This window comes from Sapajus apella, unplaced genomic scaffold, assembly GCF_009761245.1.
Source record: "Sapajus apella isolate SASKATOON/1434 unplaced genomic scaffold, GSC_monkey_1.0 scaffold47, whole genome shotgun sequence".
NCBI classification, from domain to species: domain Eukaryota; kingdom Metazoa; phylum Chordata; class Mammalia; order Primates; family Cebidae; genus Sapajus; species Sapajus apella.
In genome coordinates, this window is record NW_022436987.1 from 659,753 (window position 1) to 676,755 (window position 17,003).

Consider the following 17,003-nt stretch of genomic DNA (forward strand, 5'->3'; position numbering starts at 1 on the left):
AGCCTATGAAAAAATGCTCATCACTAATCATTAGGGAAACACTAATCAAAACCACAATGAAGTACTATCTCACAGCAGTCTGAATGGTTAATATTAAAAGGTCAAAAAGTAACAGGTGCTGGTGAGGTTGTAGAGGAAAAAAGGATGCTTACCCACTGCCGGTGAGAATGTAAATTAGTTTAGCCAATGTAGAAAGCAGGTTGGAGATTTCTCAAAGAACTTGAAACACAACTACCATTCAACCCAGCAAGCCCATCATTGGATATATACCTAAAGGAATATAAATTATTCTACTGAAAAGACGCATATACTTGTATGTACATCACAATGATATTAACAATAGTGATGATATGAAATCAATCTAGATGCCCATCAATAGTGGACTCCATTAAAAAAGAAATGTAGTACATGTACACCGTGGAATACTATGCAGGCATAAAAAAAGAAAGGGACCATATCCTTTGCAGCAACGTAGATGGAGCTGGAGGCCATAATTCTAAGTGAAGTAATGCAGGAACAGAAAACAAAATAACACATGTTCTCATTTATAAGTGGAAGATAAACTTTGAGTACACATGGCCACAAAGAAGGCAACAATAGACATCAGTGTCTACTTGTGGTCAGAGGATGGGAAAAGGGTGAGGGTTGAAAAACTACTTATTGGATATTACATTCACTATCTGGGTGATGAAATCATTTGTACATCAAATTCCAATGATACGCAATTTCCCGTGTAAAAAACCTACACACATACCACCTGAACCAAAAATAAAGTTTAAAAAAGGAAAAGAAAAGAAAAGAAAATATTGATCAATCCCCAAAGGAAAAAATAAAAATCTACAGGGTAGGAAAATTTAACATAGCTCTCTTTGTAGCTGAAAAAACAAGACAATAATGAAGTTTTAAAAATTCGACAAAGATCATATTTACACATAGAATATACACTTGAATGTAAGAAACGGAGCTGTACCTTTATGGTCATTGCCTTCATGAACATTGCCTTATCCTAAATTCTAATCATAGTTCTTAAAGAATGAAATAATAAATATTTGCTAAAGAAACTAAAATACATTAGGAGATATTTTTACTGTGATTTAGAAAACCTGCTTATCTTCTGTTAAACTGAGTTGTCTTCCAAGTACTACATCAGGGATATATTCACTTATCATTTTTTGCCAAATATATTATACAATTAAAAAATACATATATGGCATAATAACTAAAAAATTCCATGTAACCCATCACAGTTTATTGAGGGAAAGTTCAATACAATTGAATCACACTTTCTTCTGCACTTCCACTATATTTCCCGCCCTCCTTCCAGAGATAACCAATATCCTATACCTGATGCAGATTCTCAGAAACTATGTGCACAACTTTATTTTGAGGCCAAGTCTTTTTTATACATTATAAAAGGCAATATGATCCCATATCTTCAGCATGGAACAAATTTGACCTGGAAAGAAGACCAAAAGGCAACTAAGAAGCCACAGAGATCTGTGTGCTGACTGGGACCTATCTGAAATCAGCAGACCAGGTGCTGTATTCCATGTGAACAGTTCAGCAGACTGGCTGGGGTTCCTTTAGCAGATAACACTGGACAGGGTCAACATTGTTATAGAAACTAGTAATATTATTATGAGCTGTAATTGGCCTTTTTATTAATTACAGGTTTAAATGGCTTGAAATGCCAATCCAGTCTAATTATGACATAAATTCATTTAATTTTTTTCCTTTATGTGATGTGCATTTTAAAGATCTTTGTTGTTTGCTTTTCCTCATACTCTGGAGAATGGATAAAACCATGTACTGATTAGGATATACAATGTGGTTTTTTTCTGATACACCTATGTTGAAATTTTTATTTTCAGTTGATTTTTTCCAACATAGATGTTTTGTCTCTTTTCATTTAAATAATTTGGTGCATTTTTATACCACATACTTTGAAATGCATTTTTTTCATTCACTCATGATTAATCTATAGTTGTCATCATATTCTGTTTGTTTTGGTTTCCGATTTAGGAATATCACATACTATCTTCATTCTTTATCCTTCATGTATACTAATTTTTCTTAAAGAATTCATATATTTGTAAATTTTTTTCTTTTGGGAGAATGACTCCTCATTAATTATACATTCTACATTATTGATGCCACAACTAATGAAATATTTAATGCTCTAATGTGGAATTAAAATGATTACTTTAATTATTAAGCTTTGCTTATCTAATTCAACAATTTTTAATATGTCTGCTTATCAGCTAACATGCTGTTTTACCTTTTGTCATTGTATTTTTTATTTCTTCTAAGTATTGTTAATGTTTAGACAAACTTTATTTTAAAAACAAACATTATCCCTCAAAGTTATTTCTACATTATTAACAAGATTTTCCCCAAAATTATATGCATCTGTTTGCCTCTTGAATGATATGATTTTTTACATTGGAATGTTTTACTGTATTATTTCTTTCTTTGGCCATGCATCTTTTCAAAATTAGTGATTCAGATGACTCTGTCAACTTGAGTCTTAAAAAAAATAAAAATCATTTGTTTGGTTCTAAGTCTTTATTAAAGCCTCTATTCAGGAGGCGGTTTCTTATGTACCAGTTCTGTGTTTAGTTAATATATTATTTCAGGTTTGCCTACTGATTATTTCAAGTCTTCACCTTTATTTTACCCTGATAATATTGGAATAGAATCTCTACCATGCAGGTTTTCTGTAGGATAAGATTGAATATTACCTTAGATCCTCCAAATGTGTTGCTTTTGAATACTATTAATTGACAGAAAGAAAATGTTTATTTTGTTCATTATTCAATGTCATTTTTACTTATATTCTAAGAAATCTCAAGGATTGTCCTCTGTATTGCTGATGAAGGGTAGTTAGATACAGTTTTTGTACTCAAGATGCTTTCAGTGAGTAACAGAATGTGTCTCTATGTTCAATTACAAAACAAACTTACAAATTTGAGTAAAACTCAAATTAGGTAAAAATCTTTAAAACTGTGTGGTTCCCGAAGGACATTTAAGTCCAGATCACTGATTTTATTTTCCTAAAAGTAATATTTGTGAATATTCCTAATATTTTTCAATTTTTTTTTGCATTTTCTCTTGTGTAAATTCCTCAATGTTTATGGTCATTCATTGCATTACATAAGTTTTATGTTGCAGATATTAGTATTACTGATTTTATATTTTTTATATTGATAATCATTTGAGAAAAAGTAGATAAATGATTCCGAATTTATCAAAATATAGATTCAATGCAATTATTAAAAAGTGAGGCATAGCTAGAATTACAGATATGTGTTGAGCTGGTGGTTTGAGACTCTTATCTGTGACTTTCATTACATTTAGGTTTTTACTTAGAACCAATCCTGAATCTCTATAAGAGTCACTAATGATCAAGTTACTTTTTTGAAGAAAAACACCCTCAGAACATGGTCACGAATTTGCTTGGTCTTCACTCCATAGACAATAGGGTTGAGAAAAGGTGGGACTAACAGGTAAAGATTTGACAAGAGGATATGAACATATGGTGGTATGTGTGAACCAAACCTGTGTGTAAAGAAAGAGAAGAAGGCAAGAAGGTAGAACTGTAGGAAGACACAAATGTGTGCAATGCATGTACTGAAGGCTTTGAATCGTGCCTCCTTCTGGGGCAGTTGAAAGACAGTGATAAAAATTTGGACATAGGACAAGGTGATAAAGATTATGTCAAACCCTAGGATTGCAAAAGCAACAAATAGGCCATATATCTTGTTGACTCGGATATCTTCAGCAGCCAGCTTCACAATGGCCATGTGCTCACAATAAGAATGAGAGACGACTGTAGTTCTGTAGTATTTAAGACAGCATTTGATGAGCCCTATGGAAGGTATTATAAGAATGGCAGCCCTGAGTGTCACCCCAAGTCCAATATGAGTTAAGAACTGCTGGGAAAAGATGGTGGCATGTCTCAAGGGGTTACAAATGGCCACATAGCGATCTAGGGCCATTGCCAGAAGGATACCTGATTCAATTGCCTGGAATGAGTGAATAAGCCACATTTGCAGAAGACAGGCATCAAAAGATATCTCTGGCAAATGAAACCAGAAGATGCCTAACATTTTGGGAAGAATACATGTACTAAGTGCAATGTCTGTTGCTGCCAACATGGCCAAAAAAATGTACATAGGTATATGGAGGCTGCTTTCATATTTGATTATAACTAAAATTAGAGAATTTCCAAGCACACCGATAAGGTACATGGCAGAGAAGGGAATCCCAATCCAACACTGCACTGACTCCAGACCAGGAATCCCAATTAGTGCAAATGCAGACGGCATGAAGGCTGAGCCATTGAATGTCAGCATGATTCGTTCAGCAGAATCAAGTAGTAGATTTGCTGTTTCATCTTCTATTCTCTGTTGAGCCTTGGTGAATTAAAAATAAAAAATATGTTAATTTATTTTAGGAAAAGATATTTTAGTTATATTAGGAGTGTATCATGTTATATTTTCTATTCTAATTAATCTTCTCTATTTTCTGTCCCATTTTCAAAGTCACTGAAAGATAAACACCAGGTTCTGTTTCTCCATGCCTTAATCATTTTCAGTGGGTAAATTTAAATGGATTAAATGGCTTTTTTCTTATTTATGACTACTAGATCAACAGTATTTTATATTTGCTACTCATCATATGTGCTTTCTCTGTGACCTAACAATTGAAATTATAAAAAAAATATATTTAATGCAGAGCAAAGAACTTTAAAACTAGACTTCATCTATATTAGCCATAAAGAAAAGATCCACAGTGCTGGTAGACCATTCTGATCATAATCAAAAGACAAGTTTGACTGAAATGTCTTTTAGTTTTGCAATTCACTGGCTGTTGTTTTTTTTTTTTTCAGGTTAGTTTTTTCATAGCCTGATTCTTCTCATATAGACTGTCAAAATTCTTTCAACCTAATTTTTCAAACTTTCAATGTCTTCTCAAAACCCAATCATATATCTTATACCGTGTCCTGTGTATTAGCTAACAAAATTAATTCCTTGTTTTTGATTTGTGGATCTTCACTTCAGCAATTCCTATCAAAGCTTGTTCTCTTCTACCATGCTCTGCCATGTGCACATCTCTTGCATTTAGTATCAAGTGCCAACATATGCCCTCTAATTTTTTATTACCTGGAAATAGGCATTGTTATCTCTATAAGCCTGAACCATCATCTCTTGTTAACAACTTGAAATTACATGAAACTCTCTAAGAAATGTTACTTCTTTTTATTTACATAAAGCTTTTTATATCTACATATCTTCTATCCACTCAAATGCAATGATTTCTGTAGAGGTGAAGAATTTCTTTGCCACATTATTTTTCACAGGACTATTTCTATCCTCTTTTCTGTCTCTATCCTTCACTGGTAATGCCAACATGTAACACTCTAGGCTTCCAGAGCCTCCTATCTCTGTTATTACCAGGGGACAAGTTTCAGTTTAAAGTGGCTTTGCCTTTTCTTCATCCAAACTTAAAGGGCTTTTTATTGTCTGAATTAATCTCTGCTTCAAGAAAATATTTCCACCACAAAAAAATGTAAAATATTGAATAATTTACATATTACCTGTATTTTCTTTTAGTAATTGCAAAACTGGCTTTCTGAAATCTAGTAAGTAGACTGTGAAATAGATAAAGATAGTAGAGGGGCCAACAACAACAAAAACATCTCACCATCCCACTGGCCTCATCACCTTTCAATTGTCTATTTGTTTAATTGTTTTTCTTTTTCCCCTAATACACTTAGATTGTTTCTGGGACACTAAAGAGAACGTATAACTTATCTCTGGTAATTGCAGAAATATCTCTTTCTTTCAATAAACTTATCCAAGAAACAAATCAGATGTTTATTATTTAATGATTTTTAATAACAAAGATTTATTAAGTATCCGCTATGATCCAAATATTGTTTGAAGCAATTGAGAAACAAAGATACATTTATTTATTTCATATTTATTAGTTATCTACATTTTGCTGAATGTTTGGACTTCAAGAAGCAGCATGTACCATTTATTAAATATGTGTTAAATATCATTTACTCATTTAAGATCTTTTAATATTTTAGTGTTTTACCATTCTTAACTTATGAAATTAACATTATAAGTTGATTATATTAATGAAAGCCTAAAACTTCTTGTTATAAGTAAATATGCTTGGATCAAAATTTCATGCCGTTTTTACCCAGAAATAACAAAATAAGCAAATCTGTATCCTCTAAAGTTTTATAAATATAATTCAATAAATAAGGATTATGAGAAATATATATCAGAGTGTAATTACATCAGGCTGGGTGATGTAAAAATATACAAAATATTTTCATCAGTGAGCTTGTTAAGATTCTGGTAGGCATTACTCCCCTATCACTTTAATTTGCTACATAGGTGTAGGACACACATTGTAGAACACATTTATTATATGCCACCTGTTTGATGTATGTCCACTTTTTGAACAACATACCATCCAAATATAAATCAAAAATAAAAGTTTATGACCCTTCAACCATTTAAATGGAATTTCCCCGGATCCAGGGCACTCTAAAATTTGACCTGAAAGCCTGGTTGAGGCCATGAAGAGGAGTGGGGGTCGGGCATGCCTCATTATATCTCTCCAGCATTGACATCAGCACAGACCTTAAGTCTAATAAGAAACATTTACAATCTGTTCTCTCTCAAGCCTGTTGCTACCCAGAGGCTTCATCTGCATGATAAAACTTTGATCTTTATAACCTCTTATTACAACCCAGGCATTCCTTTCTAATTGCCAATTAGAAAAATTTTAAATATACCTATAACCTGGAACCAGCCCCCATTTCTGGACCTAACCAATGGATTTCTTAAATGTATTTTATTGAAGTCTCATGTCTCCTTAAAATGTTTAGACCCAAACTGCACCCAGACTACATTGGGCACATGTTTCTCAGGACCTCCTGAGTCAGGCCATGGTCACTCATATTTGACTCAGAATTAATCTCTTCAAATATTTTACAGAGTTTGACTCTTTTTGTTGACACATATTCTGGGCAACAATCTCTGATTTGGCTCAAAAATATATATTATTGCCTTTATCAGAAATATTGCTTTAATTTAACAGGGCCACATGAGTAATAGCTGAGCTGGAGGCTCCTTGAAAGGTAGCACACAAATTCAAGCTCTGACAAAGTATATACTGAGTAGAGAAAAGACAGCAAAAAGAGATGATGAAGCAAGTGAACCAAATAGCAAGTAAATAAAATGGAACATCATGCCTTCAGTCAAAAAACCCAGAGATCATGTCAAGAAAATAATGACCTTTCTTCTGGATAGTTTTTCATTTCCATTTCTATTTCCACCTCCACTTCCACCTTCTATTAGCCCTAATTCATTTTTCTAGGGCAGGTTTTCTCAATCCCAGGACTGACATTTTAAGCCAAATAAATTATTTGTGGTGGGAGATATCATCTGTATTGTAAAAGGTTTAGCAGCATCTCTGGCTCCTATCCATTGAATGCCAGTAGCACTTCCTTGCAGCAACAACAAAAAATGCCTTCGGGCATTGCCAAATGTCCCTTGGATGCATGGAGAGGGACATATCTCTGGTTGCTAATGGTTATAATCTGAGATTTCACATTAGAGGGGAAAATAAACCCTTAATTAAATGAAGATTAATGAATTTATATATCTTTAATCAAACTGGGCAGAATAAAACTGGCTATTGAAGGAAATAATTCTTCAGTAGATATTGGCCAGATAAAGGAGATAGAGAAGGACATTCCTTAAAGACAAAATAGTTTGTATAAAATCACAGAAGTATGAAACATATGTTGGGAATACATATCAATAATTATTTTACAGATAAGTTAGTTCATAAGCAGAAATAGTAGTTGGGCAAATGTAAAAGGAAATAATCAAATGTAAAGTTGTTATTTTAAGCCAAGTAATTTAAAGTTTGTAGGTGGTAGGGCAGACCTTTGGCCTTTTAAAACTCGTATCTGCTAGCAGGTAAGCAAATGACTTTAAGGGAATGAAAGCTAGGGCATAGTCAGATCTTGTTAGAAAGGTATCTGTGATAGTCCGGATGGGATGTTATAAAGTAATGTGACAATAGTGAAGGAGTTACAACAAAGCAAAATCTGTGAGCACTCACTGCCATGTTGTAAGGGTAAAATTGAGAGATGAGGCAAAAAATGTTCTTGGATTGAGAATTACAACACTGGAAAAGAAAAGGGAGCCTGGGCAACAACTTTGTTTGCACAAATACGCATATGTTTAAAGGAAGAAGAAAGCTTTCTGAAGCCCTTGAAATTCCTGGCCCAAAGTAAACACTCTAGAAACTTACATCTTGGCTCTGTGAATAAACCCTGAATAACTACCACTCCAGTTCTGATGCAGGCTAATTCCCAGGATCTAAAAATACTAAAGGATTTAGGAATATAAATGTATACTCCTTGCTAGAGTTAATCCACACTATCTATAATATCAAAAATCTCATCTCTTCATATCATCTTTAAAGCTCACCAGTTGAACTCTGTCTGAAACCCACCCATGACAGAAAACTCTCTCTCACTCTCTCTTTTTTTTTTTTCTGAGATAGTGTGCCACATCGCAGGACTGCTTCCAGCGTCAACTAGGTCTTCTTTATATAAAGCCCCAAACTGCCTCCCCCTTAATTCCTCATAAAGGTCTGCATTTTAATAATAGACACCAGTCATAGATAATGGCAGTGAATTCTACAGAACCTGAAGCCAGTCAAGAGAGGTCAACTCCTAGACCTGCTATTGCTTGGCTTTATATGCCGTTGAGCCAGTTGTGATATTCTAAGTACCTCAGTTTCCTCATTGGTAAAGTAGAAAGAGACACATCGCAGAGTGATTATAAAAATTAAATGACATAATCCATTTCAAATATTTAGAAATAAACAAAAATGTGTTGATGGTATCAGCTATTATTCTATAAGACTTCTTCCTTCTCATCCCATGAAATAACTTCACATATTTGATGACAACAGTGAGCAGTTCTGTCAGATCTTCCCCAGCCTAGGCATGTAAAATTTTCTTGGCTTTTAGCAAGTAAGCTTTCCATTTGTTTATCAGCCCAGATAATCATTCTCTAGATATCCTCCCATTAGTAAACCACACTTTAAAATTTGTCGCCCAGCATTTCATCAACTGATCCATAAATATTCTGAAAAGCATGAGATATCTGAGACATCATTTTAGAGTTTGAATACTCAACTATTTTAAGATTCTGTTGCATTCGTATCATCCTGGCGTATTGAATCCCAGGAGATATATGTTCTCTTTAGACTGAATTCGCCATTTTCCCAAATACAATGCAGAATCTCAAGATCAAAGACTTACCAGTGATATCAATGGACATATAAGTAGAAGCCATAGAGTATAACTTTTTTTTAAATTGATGTTTCAGGCAGTGAACCCTGAGCATTTTGTACTACAAAAGGCCCCTTTGGGATTGGGCCTCACAAATCTCTGGCCAGCCTTGAGGACCACTTGGGACAAGAGTGAAACAAGAGGCAGAATATGGTTAAGAACTCAGAAGATTCATTACCTAATTGGGCTCCGTATCTAAAAATCCAAAACAGAAGCAAAAAGACTCAATTTCTTTAGGACTTGAAACCAAAATGAACTCCCTTTTACAAATTCTTAAGAGATGTCAGTGTCCCATGATGACAATGTCATCACAGCACTTATTTAGAAAAATAATTACTCAATAAAGGGAAATGAAAACATCTCGAAATATTCAAACTAATCAGTGTAAAGGAATGCTGACAGATACTTACATAAATATTTTTACAATTTAATTGCAATTATGTAAGTAATTATTTCTCATTAGGTTCATGAAAGAGGTTGACTTTGAAAAGTGTACCTAGGGCCCCAATCAAAGTCACTCTCTGAGCCTCTCATGCATGGACTATGTTGACACAAATCTTTCTTATATCCAAACCAGCTCTCCTCATGTTGTCCCAGTCATGTCAAAATTATGACACAATGATATGTATTTTTCAAAAATTTTGGTGCAGTCATAATGAGGAGGAAAAATAAAGTTTAGAATAGAATAGAAATTAATTTAGAATAAATAATAAGCTTTAAGACTAGGCCCCCAAAAATAATTATAAAGAGCAGAGGGGCAAGAAAACTATTCCCCTCCAGCCTAAATTGCCTGCAGTTAGCTAAAGCAGACCCAGCATAGCCTCCTCCTTCCAAGATAAGGCACCCAAGCATACCTTTATACCCACAGCCTACAGGCGCATTTCTGCAAAACCTGTTTTCTTCCTCAGTTGCAAGTCATAGGAACAAGATAACCATGGAGAAAGTGTATGTTTTCTGAAGGTGGTAAAATTTGTCTAAGTCGATGACTAACTGTCTTTGTTCAAACCGTTTTTTCCTGCCTTGTCTTCCTGCGCCAAAAATTACATAAGCAATGTATTTTCCATTGTGCGGGGCTGGTGGCCATTACAGGCAGTAAGGCTACCATCAGCGGGAGCTCCAATAAAGTGATTCTCTTGTGTCTCCTGGTCTCTCTGTTCTTCTTGGTTCGAATTTCCCTAACAATAATATCGATATCAATTTTGCGTTGGGAAGTAGAATTTATAACTTTTATTTCCTTGGTTGTGACGAAAGAAAAATTTCACCTGAATTAAAGTTAAAAAAGTTTAATTGAGCAATTTGCAAATCTGGCATCTCCCCTCCCACCGTCCCCCCTATCCACCCCCTCACCCCTACTGAGCCAGGGTAGGCTCTGGGACTCCAGCCCACTCACGTGGTGGAACATTTATGGACAGAAAAAGGAAACTGAGGTAGCAGAAAAGAGAAGTGAGGTACCCAAACAACTGAATTGATTACCGGTTGGCGTTTGCCTTATTTGAGCGTGGTTCAAGCAGTTGTCTACATTTGATTGGCCAAAACTCAATGATTGGCACAAGTTTAGGCTACAGTCTGTTTATACCTCCGGTTGTTATAGTTCACAATATACAGAGAAACCCTTAGGCCAAAATTAAAATATGTAAACAGGCAGCTTTAGGCTAAACTTGATTTAACAGTTGAAAAAATAGTTTGTGCCTTACAAAATGAAATTTGCAAGTCGAACTCATAAATACAAATAGTAAAGTGATGGTTACCAGACTTTTGGGAGATGTGGGGATTGGGGAAATGTTGGTAAAATGACAAGAAAGTTTAGTTAGGTGGAGAAAATCAGCTCAAGAGATATATTGTACATCATGGTGACTATAATTAATCAACATATCTCATTACATATACTTGAAAATTGCTGAGAGAGCAGGTTGCTAAGTGTTCTCACAACCACAAAAAAGATAAATACGTGAGATACACATGTCACTAGTAAATAGCTTTATTTAATCATTCCACAATGTACACATTTATCAAAACATCATGTTGTACACCGTAGATTTCACCATATCATTAATCATATGATGCTGATATGTTCTAATGTTAATGTGGTTAGTTTCAGTCACATGGTTAATGGGATGTCACTCTGGATTCATGGTAAGTTGCTATTTTTCTCTTTGTAATTCACAGAATTCTGTGAAAAGATATATTTATTAAAACTATTTAAATGATCCTCTCCTCATAACACTTTCACTCATGAGTTTTGTTATTCTGTTTATGAATTTTTCTATTCATTTATTTATTGGCATTACACTATAAGGAAGAGCATTCCATTTTCCCAAATTTGTATTGCTTTACTTCTATCTGTACAGATTCACAGAATCTGATTTTATTCAATGGGCTATAATCCTCTGCAATAATTATTTCTTTTGATGCTCAAAATTTTCTAAATTTTGCCATAAGGAGCTTCTTCCAACTAGATCTTGGGTCCTTTGCACATGTTCCAATCATGCTTTGAGTACTTCCTTACTGTCTATCTCTGCATTATGATTTCAAATGACTTCATACTTTTTCAGCTCAAGGCGAAAAAACAGATATTTTTCCAAAAAGCTCTGCTCTCTTTCTGTGAACAAAGTTATTAAGAAAATCAAGATCTTGAAACAAGGATTGTTTATTCATTGCCACTGTTTGTTCATTGCTTTTGGTTCCTATAGGCGAACAGAGGAAATATATGCACACACACAATTATATAATTATGTTTGTATGTATGTTTGTATCTCTCCTTATTAAAAATGATGAATCCAAACCTTCAAGATTCATTCTAGTCTCAATACTTTCCATATAAGTAATTATTTTCTTGTAAATCCTTGAGCAATAAAGCCCTTGGAAATAATTCAATATTTACTCATCAAATTTTAAACTCAAGAAGAAAATAAATGGGCACAAATTAGAAAAATGAACAAAGGAAACAATGAAGACCTTCACATAAAGAATGTACAAATGGAAAAGAAGATAGCAGCACAAATATTTCTTTGTTAAATGCTAATTATAAAGAGAATCATATTTTACCTACCAAACTGTCAAAGGTTAAAAATGTCAGTAATAACTAGTGTTTTGAGAATTTAGGCAAACATTATTTTAGTCATTGCTGAAATTGATATAATCTCTTGGAAGTTGTGATTTCTAGAAATCTTTCTTGGAAATTATCCTTACAAAAAATATTATTCTCTTTCAAGCAATTTTATGTTTAAGATTTTTTTCAATAATTGTCCTGATCCAAGTGTGTGAAAAGGTTATACTCTTTTCCTTGTAGTGGCCCATTTATTTTTTCTGTTTTCTATTAGTAAGTCTAAGCTTGGAACTGATCCTGAAATTTGAAGACTACCGTAATTAAACAATATGAACTCTGGGCTACATATTTTATGAGATATTAAAATTCAGGGCCGGGCGCCCTGGCTCAAGCCTGTAATCCCAGCACTTTGGGAGGCCGAGGCGGGTGGATCACGAGGTCAAGAGATCGAGACCATCCTGGTCAACATGGTGAAACACCGTCTCTACTAAAACTACAAAAAATTAGCTGGGCATGGTGGCACCTGCCTGTAATCCCAGCTACTCAGGAGGCTGAGGCAGGAGAATTGCCTGAACCCAGGAGGCAGAGGTTGCGGTGAGCCGAGATCGCGCCATTGCACTCCAGCCTGGGTAACAAGAGCGAAACTCCGTCTCAAAAAAAAAAAAAAAAAAAAAAAAAAAATTCAAAGATGGTGCAAATATGTTGTAGTTTCACATTATGCCTCTATGTTGGCTGTATATTAGCACATGATTTCTGTGGTGCTGTTAAAACTGGTAATAGTTTAACATCCCAAACCAGGTCTGCTCCCTGTTTCTCTATAGCCCGCTAGTTAAGAACGATTTTTACAGATGAACATTTGCAATCAATTTGGTAATAGGAAAACTCTAACTTTCAGCTACACTTTGTTACTCTGAAGAAAAAAAATGAATTCTATTATTTTAATTAGTAGACCTGCTTTAAAGACAAACAATGTAATTATTATTATTGTTAATATAGTTTGAATTTCACGAAAATTATTTGTGGACATACATTTTTCTTTCTTGTTATATTAATGCCTATGTGACATTCTTGAATTTGCCTCTTTTTCCGTAAAGCCTAAGCTATATATTACTTGGCCATTTATGTAAAAGTTTGCTGAATTCTGGCTAAAATATTAAGAAAGAACTTCAGGGGGCTGTTTTATTTTTTAAGAAAATAATGTTACTTAAGAAAAACAATCCCTATTATAATCCAATAAAATTAGTTCTAGTAATTATTGAAACTTGAAACAGTCTCAAAAGATCCCTTAAGAAATCCCCTATAATCATTCTCAATAGCCATGGATATCTACTAAATCCTAATCCCTGAAACCAGAGGATCCACCAGGTGGGTGTATGACAAGCAATCCAATATTTCTTATATTTGTGGTGGTTTTAATCTGGTAAATCAAAGTATGGACATCTGCACATATGTGAATATTTTTCATAACTGAAAAAATGGATCTGAGGTTTTTCAAGAACAATTAACCAGCCATAAATTCTTATGCTGCTAATTTCAGACAACATATTCCACCTCTTCACTAACACAATAGCCTTGACTTATTTATATTTGCTGTGTGGTATGCTGCCATATGTCCAAGCAGGCACACGTGTGCATGCACGAGTGTGCACACACATGCACACACACATGTGTCTTTCTTGTAGAAAGCAAGCAAACAAGTGAACACTCTCCAATGGCATACTATAGCTTTTGGAATAAAGTCCAGCAACTCTGCACAGCATTAATAGCCATTTTTTATATTCATGTTTTCCTTGTTTCCCCAAGTTCTACCTTACACTCATACCATATTGAAAAACTATAGTTACCATAAACTACATTATCTAGTTTAAATCTGCTCTATTATCTACCTGGCATGATGTGTTCTTACTTCCTTGGCCACTCATCTTTCATTCCTCAAGAATTGGAGGTAACTACCTAACCGAAAAACAAAATAAAGTAAATGCAACTCCTCTGCTTTAGTTAGATTTCAATGCTTCATTCTCTCTGAACCCCACATCCCATGTGTACACTTGTTATTTCTCTCTTCTTTCCCCTGCCCGCCCACCCCCCACCTGTCTTCCTTTCAGTCTCTCTTTTCCAGAATTACGTAGGTACAAACACATGAGAATTATTCACTGTGCCAAATTTACTATTATGTCACTATTCTCCAGTATAATATTTGTAATATTGTAGGTTTTTGATAAAAGTTGGTGAATTAATAAAGAAGTAAATTTTGGGGTTAGCAAAAATAAAAACAAAAAAAAACAACATTAATGTGTAAAATGTAATACCTGGTTCTTATTTTTGTGCCTGTAATTCCCTGTATACCTCTGAAAATGTATTTAAATTTTTAGACTTTGTTGTCTCTTGATATTCATAAGATTTTCTTTAACAAAAACACAGTTAGCATGTACTTCCTTTTTTTTATGTTGAGGATGATTGAGAAAATGAGAGTCAACAACTTATTTTCATTGAGTACCTGGACATTTCAGAACGACGAGCCTTAGGTGTATTTAAATTCAGTGACAAACACATAATTTATAAATCCTCCTGGAGAAATATTCTTAGAGGAATAACTCAACCCAGGGGTTAAAGAATTAAAGAGAAAAAAATAAACGATATATATTTACTACTTATACTCTTTCACACTTCTCACTTTCATTAGTCAAATAGAATTCACAACTCTATTGGCTGATGACTTTCATGAGCTATGATGATCTAAAACCAGCTATTATGCTGGCAGATTTCACAAACCAAGCAACTCAAATAATATTCATTTTTGTTTTGTTTTGATGTGGTTACTATTACAAAAGAAGGAAGCATGTAGGCATTAATTAAGGTGGATTTTATGAACAGAACATTTTTACCATATGAATGCGAATCTGTGTGGTCTTTACACCATAGACAAGTGGATTGAGAAATGGGGGGACTAGCAAGTAAATGCTGGAAAAGAGAATATGAATATAAGTGGGAATGTGAGACCCAAACCTATGTGTGAAGAAGGAGAAGAAGGAGAGGAGGTAGAGTTGGAGGAAGACACAGATGTGAGCAATGCAGGTATTGAATGCTTTAAACCTAGCCTCTTTTTGGGGCAAACGAAAAACTGTAATAAATATCTGGATGTAGGACAATGTGATGAACGTGAGGTCAAACCCTGCAACAGTGAAGGCCACAAACAAACCATAGATTTTGTTGACTTGAACATTTGCTGCAGCTAATTTCACAATGGCCATATGCTCACAGTAGGAGTGGGAGATGACTGTTGTGTGATAAAATTGAAACCGGCACTTTATCAGTACTAGGCATGGGGCTACAAGAATAGCAGCCCTGAGTACAATCATAGTTCCTATCTGAATGACAAGCTGGTGGGTGAAGATGGTGGCATGTCTTAGTGGATAACAGATGGCCACATAACGGTCCAGGGCCATGGCCATCAGGATTCCTGACTCTATACACTGAAATGTGTGGATGAACCACATTTGAAGCAAGCAGGAATCAAAATAGATTTCGGGCACATTAAACCAGAATATTCCAAGCATCTTGGGCATAATGGTGCTAGCAAGTGCAATATCTGTGGCTCCTAGCATGCCTAAGAAAATGTACATAGGCTCATGGAGACTATGCTCAGATTTGATAATGATCAGAAGCAAGGAATTTCCAATCACAGCAATGAGATAAATGGCACAGAATGGAATCCCAATCCAGCACTGCACAGATTCTAGGCCTGGAATCCCTATTAGTGTCAACACAGAGGGCATGTAGACTGTGATGTTGGAAACAGACATAGTGTCCTTGGACCTCCTGATGCAAACAAAAGAAATTTCTCAGTCAGTGTTACTGTTCCTCTTCTGCTTTCTGATTTTATCCAAAGTCATTATATTGAGTCTGTCTGATTTTGATAGAACTCTATAATCATCCATCTTATTCACAGTTTTGAAAGGAAAAGATGGATTGCTGGAGATATATCACTGTTTTCAGATAAGGCATTCACAGGCAGTATGCCATAATAGGACGTTATGTACATGGCAATCCAAATCCATTAGAACCAGTAAAATCTCCTGGACTAGGAATTAGACCTCTGGCCTGTCAGTTCTTTCCAGACCTGCAGACAAAAAAAAAAAAAAAAAAAAAAAAAAAAATAGAAGTCTATTTTTAGTGGATATTGCATTTTAATCAGATTTTAAAAATCTCTCCATATTCCACATTTGAGCTATTCCTATAGTATTTAATTATTTATAATTTTCTTTAAGTTAGAAGCAATATCAGTCTCTGATCAGTATATTGGTATAAAAGATTCCCAGTGAAAGAGAATAGAGATAGAAATAATGGACACCCAAGAACATAATATATTTCTTTTTATATTCAGAAGAATGTAAAGAAAGTACTTTAGAAAAAATTGAAATTCTTTTTTTTTTTTTTAAGACGGAGTTTCACTCGTTACCCAGGCTGGAGTGCAATGGCGCGATCTCGGCTCACTGCAACCTCCGCCTCCTGGGTTCAGGCAATTCTCCTGCCTCAGCCTCCTGAGTAGCTGGGATTACA

General features: G+C 34.6%; 2 protein-coding genes across 2 annotated transcripts; both read right to left on the reverse strand.

The window, feature by feature from the left end:
- Positions 1 to 3,404: 3,404 nt before the first annotated feature.
- On the reverse strand, positions 3,405 to 4,355 carry LOC116525305 (olfactory receptor 52A5). Its single transcript, XM_032241104.1, has one exon. It carries the CDS (start codon positions 4,353 to 4,355, stop codon positions 3,405 to 3,407), a length of 951 nt encoding a protein of 316 aa, XP_032096995.1.
- Positions 4,356 to 15,248: 10,893 nt separating this feature from the next.
- Positions 15,249 to 16,558, reverse strand: LOC116525306 (olfactory receptor 52A1). The gene has a single exon (XM_032241105.1). It carries the CDS (start codon positions 16,244 to 16,246, stop codon positions 15,308 to 15,310), a length of 939 nt encoding a protein of 312 aa, XP_032096996.1. The 5' UTR covers positions 16,247 to 16,558; the 3' UTR covers positions 15,249 to 15,307.
- Positions 16,559 to 17,003: the final 445 nt, after the last annotated feature.

What these genes read in the sequence shown, in the direction of transcription:
- LOC116525305 (XM_032241104.1), bottom strand. Translation starts at nt 4,355, where the DNA reads ATGCTGACATTCAATGGCTCAGCCTTCATGCCGTCTGCATTTGCACTA.
- LOC116525306 (XM_032241105.1), bottom strand. Translation starts at nt 16,246, where the DNA reads ATGTCTGTTTCCAACATCACAGTCTACATGCCCTCTGTGTTGACACTA.